Source organism: Cololabis saira, chromosome 9, assembly GCF_033807715.1.
Source record: "Cololabis saira isolate AMF1-May2022 chromosome 9, fColSai1.1, whole genome shotgun sequence".
NCBI classification, from domain to species: Eukaryota; Metazoa; Chordata; class Actinopteri; order Beloniformes; family Belonidae; genus Cololabis; species Cololabis saira.
The window spans coordinates 36,939,588-36,953,723 of record NC_084595.1 but is presented as its reverse complement, the minus strand read 5'-3'; the positions used below and the strand labels follow the sequence as shown (position 1 = coordinate 36,953,723).

Sequence of the window (14,136 nt, the reverse complement as noted above, 5' to 3'; positions counted from 1 at the left end):
GACGTCCAGCGGTTGGAGTTTCTTTGTCAGACCTCCCGGAATAACAGCAAGCACAGCGTTAATATTTTTCACTTATTTTTTACATTGTCTGTGAGATGGGCGCGCATAGAGTCACAGATCAGCAGCGATGGGGATGTGTGGGGAAAAAAACCTGGGTCGCCGCACATAGACCCGCCTCAGCCACTCATCATCATCCCTTCATCCATCCAGCCCTTTTTGAACATTTTGGCATTTGTAGACGGTAGAAAGTACCGGGATAGCGAGATTTACAAGAAGGTGAGCGAAAAGTTGCGGGAAGCAGCATTTGTTTTGAATTTGGATACAGGAAGAAGAAGCGGAAATGAAGCTTATTGCGTCATCACGTTCCCCGCGCATCGCTGGTTTGATCGAGATATCCCGAATGATTAATTACCATCTAACAGGGATAACCCTGTTAGCTCACGCATGTAAACGGAATATTCCGAATGTTTCAGTAACCGGAATATTAGCAATAACCCGAATTTTGACTGCATGTAAACGTAGTCAGTGTATACATTTACTCACATTGGGAACAGTGAGCTCACTACAATCACTTGTAGAGGAGTGTCTGTGAAGCTCCTTATGGTTGGTGTGCACACTTGAAATGTTGCGATGTGTTTCTGATGTCGGAGACTTCTCTTAAGTTATGTCACAACCAGTATCTTGAACATTTGGATTTTGCCGTCTCTACTGCCGCTGCTATTACATGAACATGAACTGATATTACACTGTTTCATTGTCAGCCCAAAACCGGTTTAAATGTAAATAAAACCAGATTGCAGTGATAATGCAAATCTCATAAACCTGTTTTTTATTTACAATACAGCATTGAAAACTTGTTGAGGCTGTGGAGATTTATCGTTTTTTTTTTTTTTTTTTTTTTTTGTCGTGTGTAATATCCCAGAATCCCCAGATTTCCCCATAGCTAGAATGTTTTTTTTTTTTTTTTTACTTTTGTTTATTCTTTATTATTTTTTATCTGGGATTGAATAGGGAGGCAGGTTAAGAGGTAAAAGGTTCTGCCTCCCCACGAGGGGCTGGGGCGCCCACAGGAAGAAATGTATCATATCTACCTTTTTGAATTTGATGAACAGATGAATACATCTCATAAAAAAATTAGGACAGAACAATGTTTACTGCTGTGTAGAATGCACTTTAATTAAAAAACAAACCAAATTGTCCAGAGGGATCTGGTAACTGAGGAGACCAGGTGGAGAAGTTTAGGGAGACACCACATTGCTGAATGCCACAATTTAATGTTAGGACATTGCAAAAACAAGATGGCCAAATCAGTATGTGGACCATATTCATGCCGCATGAATTCCTTTAATGAGGCTATTCTCACGCTGAGAATCATCCACTTTGTGAGTGAAAACTGCTGATAAAGTTTGCACAAAATCCTCTGGACATCATCAGCTGCTGATGTGTGTGAAAAGGGTTAATCTCACTAATGCAAAGAAAAAAAAATCAGGATGGTGTTCAGTTCTTTTTCACTGCACTTCGACTCCAGTCATTTTCAAAGATGCTTTCTGAATTCCCTGAAGATCCTAATCTCTGTCAATTTGCCACTTATTTGCTGCAGGCTCAGATCACCTTCTAAAGAGCCTGAATAAAAGCCTGTCCTACCTTTACCTTCCTTTTTTACTCTTGTTGGGGACAGAACATTTGATTGCTTTGACTCTTTGCCTCACGTCATGCCTTTTTTAGTTTATATACCTCCTTATTTTCATCTCTCTTCTTCCACTCAGGTCTATCTCTGAAAGACAGGATGCTGTTCAAGAAATCATGGAGTCAGACTCTCTTCCGTTGAACTCTATCAAATCTCTGCTGTCACATCTGCCAGATCTGGAGAGAGGCATCTGTAGCATTTACCACCAAAAGGTGCACACACACATATATACACACACACACACACACACACACACACTCTTGGTGGGTGGGTTTGCTTACAATGAAAGCATAAACAATTTTCGCTCTCACTTCAGTTGTTTTGTGTGTGTGTGTGTGTTTTTTTTTTTCTTTTATGGTTGTTTCTTGATTAACAACTGACTGCAATTTCCTCCGTGGCACCTTCCTGATTGCCTGAAAGAGTCTCATTTCCCATCAGACCCATCTAAGAAATGTCATACTTTGTGTGTGTGTTAGTGTGTTTGTTCATTCATTCATGTATTGTACATTGAGGATCGGGGAGTATGGCTTATGCGTGATGTTTTGATTTGTGTTCAACTTTCTGACTCCTTCATTTATTTTTAAAAGAACATGATGAACTGTCATTAAACACAGACACGTGCCAGACCCACAGAGGGGCCTTAATTGTCATTTTGCCCATCTGGAGATAAATGGTCCTGTGTGTAATGGCCTGTGTCTCAATGGTTCCATTGACATAATGGGAAGAATGCTTATGCTCTCCAGTTACTGTCTGTCTGTTTTTATAAAAGAGCAACATGAGGGCTGCAGACATGAGGGAGCATTAAACCGCAGCGCGTGATTGATACCAAACCCCTGCCAGCATCCCCATCATTAACCTGAGGGTTATGACTTGCTATCGTACACCGACGTTACAACGTATACCCACTTTAGACGTGTTCTGACGCAAGCCATTGCTTAATCATTCTTTTCAAGTGATCGCTGGTTTGATTTTAAAAGACAAGGCATCAATCTTGAAAAAAAAAAACATAATAGCTGCTGAGGTATACTGAGCATATTTTTTTTGTCTAGTTTCAGCTTTTCCCTTCAAGCATAGCCCCGGTTCCATCTCACCCTGAATCTTACTCTGCCACATCAACTAGTTGCGTATCCTCTTTCTCCACATCCAGAACAACAGTACTTTCTTTATCTTTCTCCCTTTTTCTCCTGTCTTGCAGCTCCATCTGCAGCATCCTTCTACCACTGTCTCCCCTCTTTATGTGTCCACACAATCTCAGTCTAGACCAGGGGTCGGCAACCCAAAATGTTGAAAGAGCCATATTGGACCAAAAACGCAAAAAACAAATATGTCTGGAGCCGCAAAACATGAAAAGTCTGGTATAAACCTTAGAATGAAGGCAACACATGCTGGGGGAGGATTTTTTTTTTCATTATGTACTTCGAGAAAAAAGTCGAAATGTTGTGAAAAAGTCAAAATTTCGAGAAAAAAGTCAAAATGTCAAGATTAATGTTGAAATACAATCTTGAGAAAAAAGTCAAAATGTCGAGAAAAAAGTCAGAATATTTAGAAAAAAGTCGAAATGTTGAGGAAAAAAGTCAAAATATTTTTTTTGGGCTCTAGTGGCCCTTTATTGAAGATGCAGACTGGAAAGGGGTAGAGAGAGAGAACGGGGGAGACACGCAGCAAAGGTGCGCAGGCCGGGATTCGAACCTGTGACCGCTGCAGGAGGAGGACTGTAGCCTCAGTATATGAGCTGCTGCTTAACCCACTGCGCCATCGAGCGGCCCGAAAAAAAAAAAAAAGTCAAAATATTGAGAAAAAAGTCAAAATGTCGAAGAAATAGTCATAATTTCGTGAGAAAAGTCAAAATGTTGAGAAAAAAGTCGAAATGTCGAGAAAAAAGTCGAAATTTCGAGAAAAAAGTCGAAATGTCGAGAAAAAAGTCAAAATTTCGAGAAAAAAGTCAAAATGTCGAGATTAAAAAGGAAAGGAAAAAGGAAGAAAGAAAAGGAAAAAAGAAAATGAAAAGGAAAAAAGAAAAAAAGGGAAAAAAAAGGTCAAACATATTTGAAAAAACTCCAGGAGCCACTAGGGCGGCGCTAAAGAGCCGCATGTGGCTCTAGAGCCACGGGTTGCCGACCCGTGGGTTGCCGACCCCCAGTCTAGCCTCTCTTACTTTATCTCCAAGATGTGTAACCATAGGTGTAGCGATGATGTGCTTGTTTCTGATCATATCCACCAGAGTCACTACCAAAGAAAGTATGAACATCCTTATCTTTGCCTGGTTTTGGCACCATTTGGCCGCTGCTGCTCCTCTCTTTGATAACTCCAGACAATTTTCTCTTACCACTCCACTTTCCCTGCACTTTCTTCTTATTTTCTTCACTCCACATTTCTCTGCACAGTTAAACCCAAGCATTTACACTCCTGCACCTTCTTTTCCTCTACTCCTTTGATCCTTACTGTTCTTCCTGCTTCCCTTGCTTCTGTCTTGCTGTCATTCCTCATTTCCATCTTTCCTGGTATTTTTTCCACCTTCTCTCTACTCTCACTACAGATCACAATGTCGTCCATAGAGACTCCCGTCTGACTTCCTTTCCCAACCTATCCGTCACCATGGTCAACAAGAAGAGAATCAGAACGGATTTGTGATGCAGTCCCATTAACCTGAAACCCATCTATCGCTCCTACTGAACTCCTCAGTACTGCCGTGTCCTGTACCATTCTAATAATTTTCTGCCACTTCAGACTTCCTCATACAATACCACGATTCATCCTTCAGCACTCTGTCATGCGTGTTCTCTAAATCTTAAAAGATGGTCAACTCCTCCTGACTTTCCTACGTCACTTTCACTTTTTTCAGTATGGATTACTATTGAAAATTAAAAGCAAAATGATACAGTAATGCTAAATCACTGTCAGTTATGAATGAAATATGTATTTTAAATGCATTTATCACATTATTTACAGAGTAAAAAAGTTTTATTTAATTTTTTCTTATTTCTATGCTGCCATATTGTGACAATTAGCTGTCTGGGTGGTTGCTAATGAGGAGTATTATTCTGAGATTGGCTTTCATAAGTCATTAACTTTGTCTGTCAGATCTCATGTTGTTGAGTCCCACAGTAACGCACGACGTGAGAGTGAAGAGTGCTCACTGCTCCATTAACTGAAATGCATGTGTATCTGTGTCTGCATGCATACCAGTCTTCCACACAGGAGTTTTACATCATTAGCAGCAGTCTCTCTCGCCTGGGGCTGGAACTGCAGACTCTTCTCCCAGCTATCCAGTCACAAATCAGCTCGGCCCTGCTCCGGAGTCTCTTATTAGCCACTCCTGACCTGCTGACTCCGGCCCACAGCTTCCTTAAAGTGCTCAACGAGAAGGCAGCCAAGTGAGTATTCAGCAGCACAAAAGAAAAAGGGTTATTGGGAGGTGAAAGAGGGAAGAACTGAGTGTCTTGAAGTGTCTCCATAACAGTGCTCTTGAGTGAACAGAGAGGCTGTAAAGTTTAAAAAGGCGATGACTTAAGGTAAAGAGGCTGTAAAATAGATCTGTAACTGCTTTATAGCTGACTTATAACTTCCTTAGAATATTATTTACTCTTTATTATTCACCTTAAAAGAATATTAACTGAAAAATAAATGGCAGTTGCTATAAATTCTTTCATGTTGGTCTCATATATTGATTTACTTCATTTTTGTTTGTTAATAAATTGTTTGGTGAAGTATCATATCTTTTTTTGAATTAGTATAAAAGATCACTTTAGTTTATGTGAACTCAACAATGTGAATTGTTAAATAGTGTTGCACTATGATAAACCCTGAAAGAAATGTTGTAGACTTGCATAAGCTCCTTATTTTCTTTATTAAATTAAATCAAGTCAAACTTTATTTATATAGCACTTTTCATACACGAATAACGCAAAGTGCTTTACATTATATAATCCACATTTAACATCGAAACACTCACACAGTCATGGTTAAAAACACACATTTGGTCATTTTCACACACATGCTCACTTTAATACCCATGCAGCACACATACCCCCCCCCCTCTCCCACATAGACAATACAACATAACCATGAACATCATAAAAATAAAAAACATCATAAATAAATAAATACCTGGCTTGACACTGAGGTGAGAAACTCACATCACATCAATTATTTAATTTGGGAATCAGAAAACCACACCGCACTGAAACAACTTTGGACTGAGAAATGCAGGTTGTGGCGCAGCGGGTGACGTTAGATGCCTGCTGTCGCTCCACACATTGTGTGATCAACAGTTGGCACGGAGTAACAGAGTGAAGGGCACCCAACTGACACTTGGATGACTCCCCCTCCCTTAGTTTTCAGCACTGACAAATGGACCCATTTCTCACAAAATGCCAGAGGATGCACAGAGTAGCGGTGTGACAAGTTACCAGCAGCTGTCACTTTTAAACTTTTTGCAGGTCGGGGAATAAGACGGAACTCTTCTCGGATCTGTCTGGCTTCCCGGTGCTGCAGGAGAGGACGGAGCAGATACAGAGTGTCATCACTGAGATTCAAGAGCATTGCAAAGATGTTCGACGGCTGCTCAAGGCCCCTGGGCTGGACTACACAAGCGTCTCTGGACTGGAGGTACTGCCTGTGTGTGTGCGTGTGCGTGTGCGTGTGTGTGTGTGCACGAGAGTGAAAGGAAGGTGGGAGGAGATTGATGACTATTTGTGTGGAAGACTCAGTGGATCTCATGTGTGTGCCAGTTTTAATCAAGAGTGACACATTATTCTGCCTGTCTGCTCGGGTCTGATTTATCAAAGTCTTGCTTCCTCCTCTTCTTCCTCTGCCCTTAGTTTCTGATTGAGGTGAAGAACTCGCAGTCCTCCATCGTTCCACGTGACTGGGTCAAGATCAGTGGGTTAGCAGTAGCAACACACACACACACACACACACACACACACACACACACACACACACACACACACACACACACACACACACACACACACACACACACACACACACACACACACACACACACACACACGGGATCACAGTTTTTAAAAAGGAAATGACTGTTGTTGTGATACTTTTAATGTTCTGTGTTAACGTCAATTTTCAAACACAAGTAAAGCTTGAAGATTTATGCGAAAAGACGACTTCATGGATCATTAACTTGATGATGGAAACATCTCCTAATTGTTAAAGCTTTCAGTTCATTTCACAGCATCCATCGTTGTATGCACAAAAAAAGAAACAAACTTCTCTGTAAAATAAAACGTGAACGTCAGCCACATAAAGTTTTTAGTTAACTTTTGCTGTTAAAAAGAAGACAATATGCCAAATATACAATCGCAATCTGGTCTGCCGTGGGGGCACAGTAGCCACGAAGAACCCTCTACAGCATCATCACCTCAATAAGATCAATGAATTAGGAGATACATTAAATATACAGGGTCATAGTTACTGCAAACATGCTTATGAAGCAATATTCAGAACAGGTATGCGCTGTGCTGTATGGTTTATTCTGTTAGATTTGATATAAGTGCCTTTATTTTCATTAAACAAGTTGCGTGGCTCATGATATTTTCTAATATGTATGAGAGCAGATAATGTTTTAAAAGTGTTACAATAATAAATTCATAATTATGTGATCCGCTGTTCCCCAACCAACGCCCCAGGGACTCATTATACTTGTTTACTGAAGCTCTTGTGGTCAGTGCAGGGTGTGCGGGGCCAGACACTTCTGCTAACATCAGTTCAACAGAGAAAGTGTGAAATGAAGTCAGGCAAATGTTCAGTAGTAGTTTCAAGGGTGTGATGTCGTCCACATGTGCAGTAACGGTCCCAGACTGTTCACTATCAGCTGGAATTGAGCATTAGTCAGCTCGAAAGTGAGAAAGGCCAGTTTGAGTGTGCCATATCAGTTCCAGTTAACGGTACATAATAATCTAATAGATATCAGAGATTTGTGGCATGTGTGAGTTGGGGCTGATGTCCTATCAAAAACACTGTTACTGCATTTTAAACTCCTTTACCTTCCGTCAGGGGACAGAGGTTAATACGAAGTTACGTAGGTGTTAGCTGAGTTTCCTTATCAATGGCTCGTGTCTTACGTATAACATGAGCAGTGGACTGTGTCCAGTTTCTCTCTACGATGGTTTTCTTCAGTCTGTACTTAGCTGCTTCGTATTCCACCTCATTGTCTAATCTGAATGCAAGAGCTGAAGAATCTGATATATGATGTATCTGAGTGTTTTTATCCAGGAGTTCAGGATGCAGGAAACCTCCTGGCTTGTAAGGATGTCCACTATGGTTCCAGTACAGGTGCTAATGTACGTGTTAGGTGTTTATGGAAGAGTCCCCTAGTGTGGCTGCGACATGAAATACATTCAAGTTTGTGTATGAGAAACAGTCATACATGTTGCCCTTGGTATCTGGAACCCAGAGCTTCACCTATTTCATCACTAGGTTTGAGTAGATGTGTAGCTGAGAGTCAAGGGGGAAGCTCTTTCTGTATAATTCAGTTCCATAAACTTGAACCAACGTGCTGATCTGGTGTGGGGATGTATATGTGCTAGAAGGATTTTTGAGCGCAGTTCATTTGTTGCATTGATGTACTTATGGTACATGTGTTCAAGAAACATATTTATTTATTCTCTTACTTATTTACTTATTTATTTTTTAATGTTGCTTCTACTCCCTTAGTGTCCATAAGTTATCTTTAATCTTTTATATTAACATTCATTTATGTTGTTTTTAGTATGTTTTACGTTCCTTTTAGTTCTGTTCATATCTTATTCACTGTCTCTTAGTTCTCAGCTCCAGTGTTCTCCTCATGGGGGCCTCCACGCCGGGAGCTTGGTCTGCCTGCGGGGGCTGTCCTGGCCTGGATAGTTGGGGGTCCTGCTGTCCTGGTCTGGATAGTTGGGGGTCCCAGCTCTCGGTGTGGATGGCTCCCATAGGATGGTGTTTCCTCATCTGGGGCCTCATTTATCAAGCGTGCGTAGAAAAGGTTCTAAATTCTGTCGTGGGAATGAAATTTAGAATGTGTGTAAGTACAAAAAAATCTGAATTTATCAAACGTGCGGACACCGGTCGTACGCACACTAGTAAGTAGTCAGTGATGATAAATCCAACCTGTTCTTAACTGCCGTGCACGGTTAGGGTCATTTGCATTCAGAAACGCCTCCAATTGACCATATATGGCAGCAACAAACCCTTCAATAATGCGTCAATGGATTCTTTCCCCCTCACCAGGGGCCTCATTTATCAACCGTGCGTACGCACAGATGTGTGCGTAATGTGTGCGTAAGAACATTCCCGCTCCAACATAGGTTGTAAATCACAACAAGGATCCATCAGAATGTTTTTGGGGAAGCGGTACCTGCTGAGAAGCCACTCTGTCTCTCACTGAACAGATCAGCACGCTCTTGGAAAACACGGTTCTCCAAATCCTCCAACACTGCAAGATAAGCCATGGTACTTGTATTTTCTTTTCAGGTCGTCCTGCCACAGCTGTCTTTTATAGCTTGTCACACCAGTTATTCAAAATGTCTGCTAAATTACTAATTGAGAAATTTTATTAATTAGAGGAAACAGGGAACATGTGTGAAGTTTGAGATTGCTGAACACTGTGACTCTTTTAATGGGTTCTATTTGTAGTTTCACTGTTCTATCACTAGATTTTGTGTGTACGCATGGTCAGAGTTGTGCTTAAAATTACACCCGTTCCTACGCACAAGTACAAGTTGATAAATTCCATACTTGGAGGGATGGGGGTATGTATGCGTGTGTGTGTGTGTGCGCACACGTGCGTGCGTGCGTGCGTGCGTGTGTGTGTGTTGTATGAATGAGGGTACGGGGAGTGGGGGGGGTCAAGGGGGATTGTTTCTTTTCTCTTTAATGTAAAGCACTTGACTAGATGATGGCACATGAAAAAATCCTGAAAAAATAAATCAACAAAACAGAGTTGAAAGTAAAATAAATCTTAAACAAGCCTGTTTTCTTACTCAGCATGTGCTCCATGTCGAAGCAACAGTGCTGGAAAATCATTTTTTTCCACTAACTAACAGCCTTTTACAACCATGAAAACCATTTTATTTTGGACAAATGCATGACTACGTTTGTTTGTAATCCACCTCTGTCTGGATGTGTGGTGAACGAGATGGATTCTTTCAAGATTGCAATTACAAATAATCCATCTTGTGAGGCTCCAGTCTTTGTGATTGTGACCAATCAATGCTTCACACTGACATCATATTTACACTCTTGAAATTAGTCACCAATGACGGTTCCCTAAAGACTCAATCGATTTCAATTCATCTCAACTCAAAGGTATTTCTTCACTGAAAGAAGAGCAAAGAGCTGTTCTGAAAGCTGTTCTCGGCTGAAAATTATATTTTTGCTCGTCTTTGAACTTTCATTTGACCAAATAATACCTCTCAGCAGTTCAAATCAGCTACTTAGTATGTTTTAGTTTTTTTTCTGGAGCTCTGCCTGCTGTTTTCCAAACAGTCACCAATGACCTTCTCTCTGATGATTCTGTTCAACAAACCAGTGTACGGTTCAGACTGAGAGTGTCCTTTGTTTTGTTGGATGTTTTCACCTACATCTTCAAAGTCACCAGACACACTGCACTAGAATGAATGTGAGGATTGTGTGTTTCCATGCGAGGCTGTTGTCATTCTGAAGTTGCTCCTTACAGCAACTGTGACGTTGCCACAACTACGTGTGCTACATTCTCATGTCAGGGCTGTTCAGCATAAGCCATGGTTTTATTGTATAAATCTGCACTCTATCGTGGGGAGGAGACTCCTGTACCAAGGAGCTGCAAGACAAGTTGGAGAGATTGCCAGAAAAACACGATAAAGGCTGGAAACATTCAATATTTCTTTTTGTCAAGTGTAATTACTTTTTATGAAAGCTTGATTTATCCTCTGTTCCTAGACTTCCATTTTTGCAGTGCCACATAAATGCAACGGGTGACCAGGAACACTAATAAATCACATTCTAACAATTTTAAGAAGTGGAGGTGTAAAAGCTAGAAAATTAAGAGACTGAAGAAACGTGTCACCTAATGTAACTGGGGAGCAGGTTAAGCATCTGTCTCTGAGATGTTTTGACAACTGTGACACAGAGGAGGGAAATTTAGACCGTTTAAGGAGCGGTCGGTGTCTCACAATCATCAGCAACTGTTAAAGCAACATTTGGGGTTATTTTGTGAATAATGGTTGGCTTGACTTGTTATATTCTCGACTAACTATTTTTATATTTTTTCGTTTCCTGCCATAAATTGAATTCATTCTGTGTCCTGCCTCTCGTGCATCTTCCTCTGCAGTACGAAGGCAGTCGGCAGGTATCACTCTCCTTTCCTGGTGAACCGCTACAAGAAGCTGCAGCAACTCCGAGAGCAGCTGCTGCTGGACTGCCAGAGGGAGTGGACTCATTTTCTGGAGTATGACAGACAAGTGCACTCACATACATGCACACTTGATCACAACTTCAAATGGAAATGAAAAAAAAACAACAAAAATGCTATAAAACATGTCCGTCTTTGTTTCAGAGTCAAACCCGCACGACTACCAGCCTGCCAGAATTAGTGTTTCAGTCAAGCATGCTGACAGTGCTGCCTACTCACAACAGTGCTTTCACTTACCCTAATTTGTACTTTGAAGTCTCTTTCCTCTCTCTCTGTAGCCAGTTTGGGGAGCACTACCACACCATGAAAAGGGCTATTAGTCACCTAGCAACCGTGGACTGCCTCTTTTCATTGGCGGAGGTTGCTAAACAAGGAGACTATTGCAGGTGACGTCCTCTCGCGATGACCATAAATATTGATGCATGTGCCCGAGTGTGTGTTATGTGTTTATGTGGGATTTCTTTTGTGTGTGTGGGGGTGGAAGGGGGGTGGTGTGGTGCGTGTGTGTGTAGTTTCCTATAGTCTCAGACAGGCTGTGTGTGGGTGTGTGCACCGGTCTCAGCAGTGTGCTCAGCTAGAGAAACCAACATCTCTCCCACTCTCACGCTCAATCTCGCACTCCTCGATGATGTCTATTTTTTACGCTTTTAGTTTCAGCTTTTCTTTTGCCCACATCTTGCACGCTTGTTTTTTTTTTTAGTTTCCTCTCTTTTTAATTGTTAAAGAAAATCTTGAAGCAAATAATTATGGGCATGCCAAGAAGTGGCATGACCATATTGCAATCATCCAGAATGGCCCAAAGGGCAATGTTGCTAGCATTTTGCTAACAAGCTAAAGTCGCAAAAGTCCCACTGCGCACCAGCGGGTGTAGAGCATGACCCCGCTCTGCTGTGGAAAAAAAATCCCCCAAAAATAAAACGCGCCCGGAAAAACCAGAAAAATTGAGGCGATATATTAGTATACAGAAAAGGTTTCCCTTTTCTTCTTCTTCTTCTTCTTCTTCTTCTTATTCCGCACGCTTTTTTCGTCCGTTAATGCGGCCCGAACCGTAACGTGCGTCTCCATCGTGGGGTATTACTTTTCTCCGTCAAATGTGTTACCGTGGCAACGCTAGATGCCAAAACGCAAAAAAAAGGCAGAAATTTGGATGCTTATTGCTCGGCCGAACTTTATCTTAGAGACATCGTTCACATTTACAAACACTCGGACCGATTGGCAATAAAGGACCGTACAACCTCATCATGCACATTTTTTGCGATATTTACCTTTCAATTAAAAAAAAAAGTCCATTTTATTTTGGACACTTGTTGCTAGGCAACGGTTTATCGTACAGAGATCATTACAACATTGACAAACCCGGGACGTGTTGTACTACAACATATTTTAGTCTCATCATGGTTTACGGTTTTTGAGATATTCAATTATGCTCATTTTGATGCTAACGGAACTTTGGAAGCTTGTTGCGCGGCAACGCAATATCGTAGAGACTTTGATCCAACATTAAAAGACTCGGGTTGCTGTGGACTACAACATACTGAGGTCTCATTACGCTGTCGTTTACAGCTTTTGAGATGGAAGCCAAATTGTCTCATTCTATCCTATGGGGCTTGTTACCATGGCAACAAAAACCTATGCATTTTTATGGGGGAGAATATGAATAAATCATCCGTAAATGTAGCCCGAACCGCAAAGTGCATCCAGGCCTTGGTTTGGTCTATTGGCCATTATTAATAACTCCAAAGATGGCAAGAACCAACTCCGACACAACCAAAACAACCTTAAACACAACCACTACAGCCCCAAACCAAAGCAGCGAGAGGGGATGAATGGGCAGCAGGGCATGCCCATATCAAAATTTCTTGAAATTTTCTAATCATTACTTTTATATTTGTTTGAAAAATTTATTTTCAGAAGAAACGGGGCAAAGGTTTGGCTGGGTTGCTTGTTTTTGGACAATATTGGGTTAAAGCAGATGTAGTGATGGAGGGAAACACACAAGTGCATCCCATGGTAAAAGGAAACACTTGACTTGAGATCCTCTTTCAGCATCACCAATTAAACAAGATGACCCTCCAGCAGATGTCACACAGAAATCACATTTGATTGTTATGTTCATAATTCACACAAATAAAATCATAACAGATCAGTCCCATGGTGATTAAACCTCATGTCCTTATTTATTTATTTATTTATATATATATATATATATATATATATATATATATATATATATATATATATATATATATATATATATAATGTATCTATTTTTTCATATATTGTATAATAATGATGATGACTATGACTATTATATTAATATTGTTGCTCTCGTTGTTATTACTGTTATATGCAGTATTTACTTGTACTCTTGGGTGTGTAGGTCTTGACTGGTGTGTGGGCGGGTTTGTGTGTGAGAGCCTTATGTATTATGTATGTTGTACATGTATGTGACTGTTTTGTACTGTGTTGTATGTTTTATGTTTCAGTTTCAGGGAACCAGTTTTCAGTTTCAGCTGTTGTGTGATCTTTACAGATCCTCATTACATGTCATTGTTTGTGCACACATACTTGTATATTTTACCTCTAACCACATGGCGACCAGTTGTCTTCAGTGGGCTCAGTGTTTCAGCATGTTGAAGAAAAATCTAATTTTCTTAAGTTTTTATGTTGGTTTAGATGCTCAGTGAACTGACAGGAATGAAATGTACTAATCAGTTGTGCAAGCTCATTTATGTCTGAATGTGTTGTATTACAAGTGTGTACCTGACTCATGGTGTTCTCTGTGCTCAGACCAGAGGTTTGTGAAAATCAGCGCCGGATTACGGTCAGAGATGGTCGACATCCTGCCATAGATTTACTGATGGGGGAGCACAACCAGTATGTTCCCAACCACACTGACCTACAGGTACGCAGCACACCTAGGCTCATTCAGAGAGATAGATACTCGCCTGCTCACCAAAGCCCTGCACAAACAGTGCTGGAGTGGGTGTAGGTTAATCTTGCCACAGAACACAAGCCAGTAGGAAGAGAAGCCAAGCTTGCAGTCCACCCACCTCCTCAG

The 14,136-nt window shown here is 41.0% G+C and overlaps 1 protein-coding gene across 3 annotated transcripts in view; it reads left to right on the top strand.

Annotated features, from left to right (window-relative positions):
- msh3 (mutS homolog 3 (E. coli)) overlaps positions 1-14,136 on the top strand; it is a 56,001-nt gene that overhangs the window by 15,249 nt on the left and 26,616 nt on the right. For all 3 annotated transcript variants that reach the window (XM_061729444.1, XM_061729442.1, XM_061729443.1), the window contains exons 13-19: positions 1,767-1,899; positions 4,874-5,061; positions 6,127-6,295; positions 6,508-6,572; positions 10,995-11,111; positions 11,354-11,461; positions 13,866-13,980. In XM_061729444.1, coding sequence (XP_061585428.1) covers positions 1,767-1,899; positions 4,874-5,061; positions 6,127-6,295; positions 6,508-6,572; positions 10,995-11,111; positions 11,354-11,461; positions 13,866-13,980 — 895 coding nt within the window. The remainder of the gene's footprint in view (positions 1-1,766; positions 1,900-4,873; positions 5,062-6,126; positions 6,296-6,507; positions 6,573-10,994; positions 11,112-11,353; positions 11,462-13,865; positions 13,981-14,136) is intronic.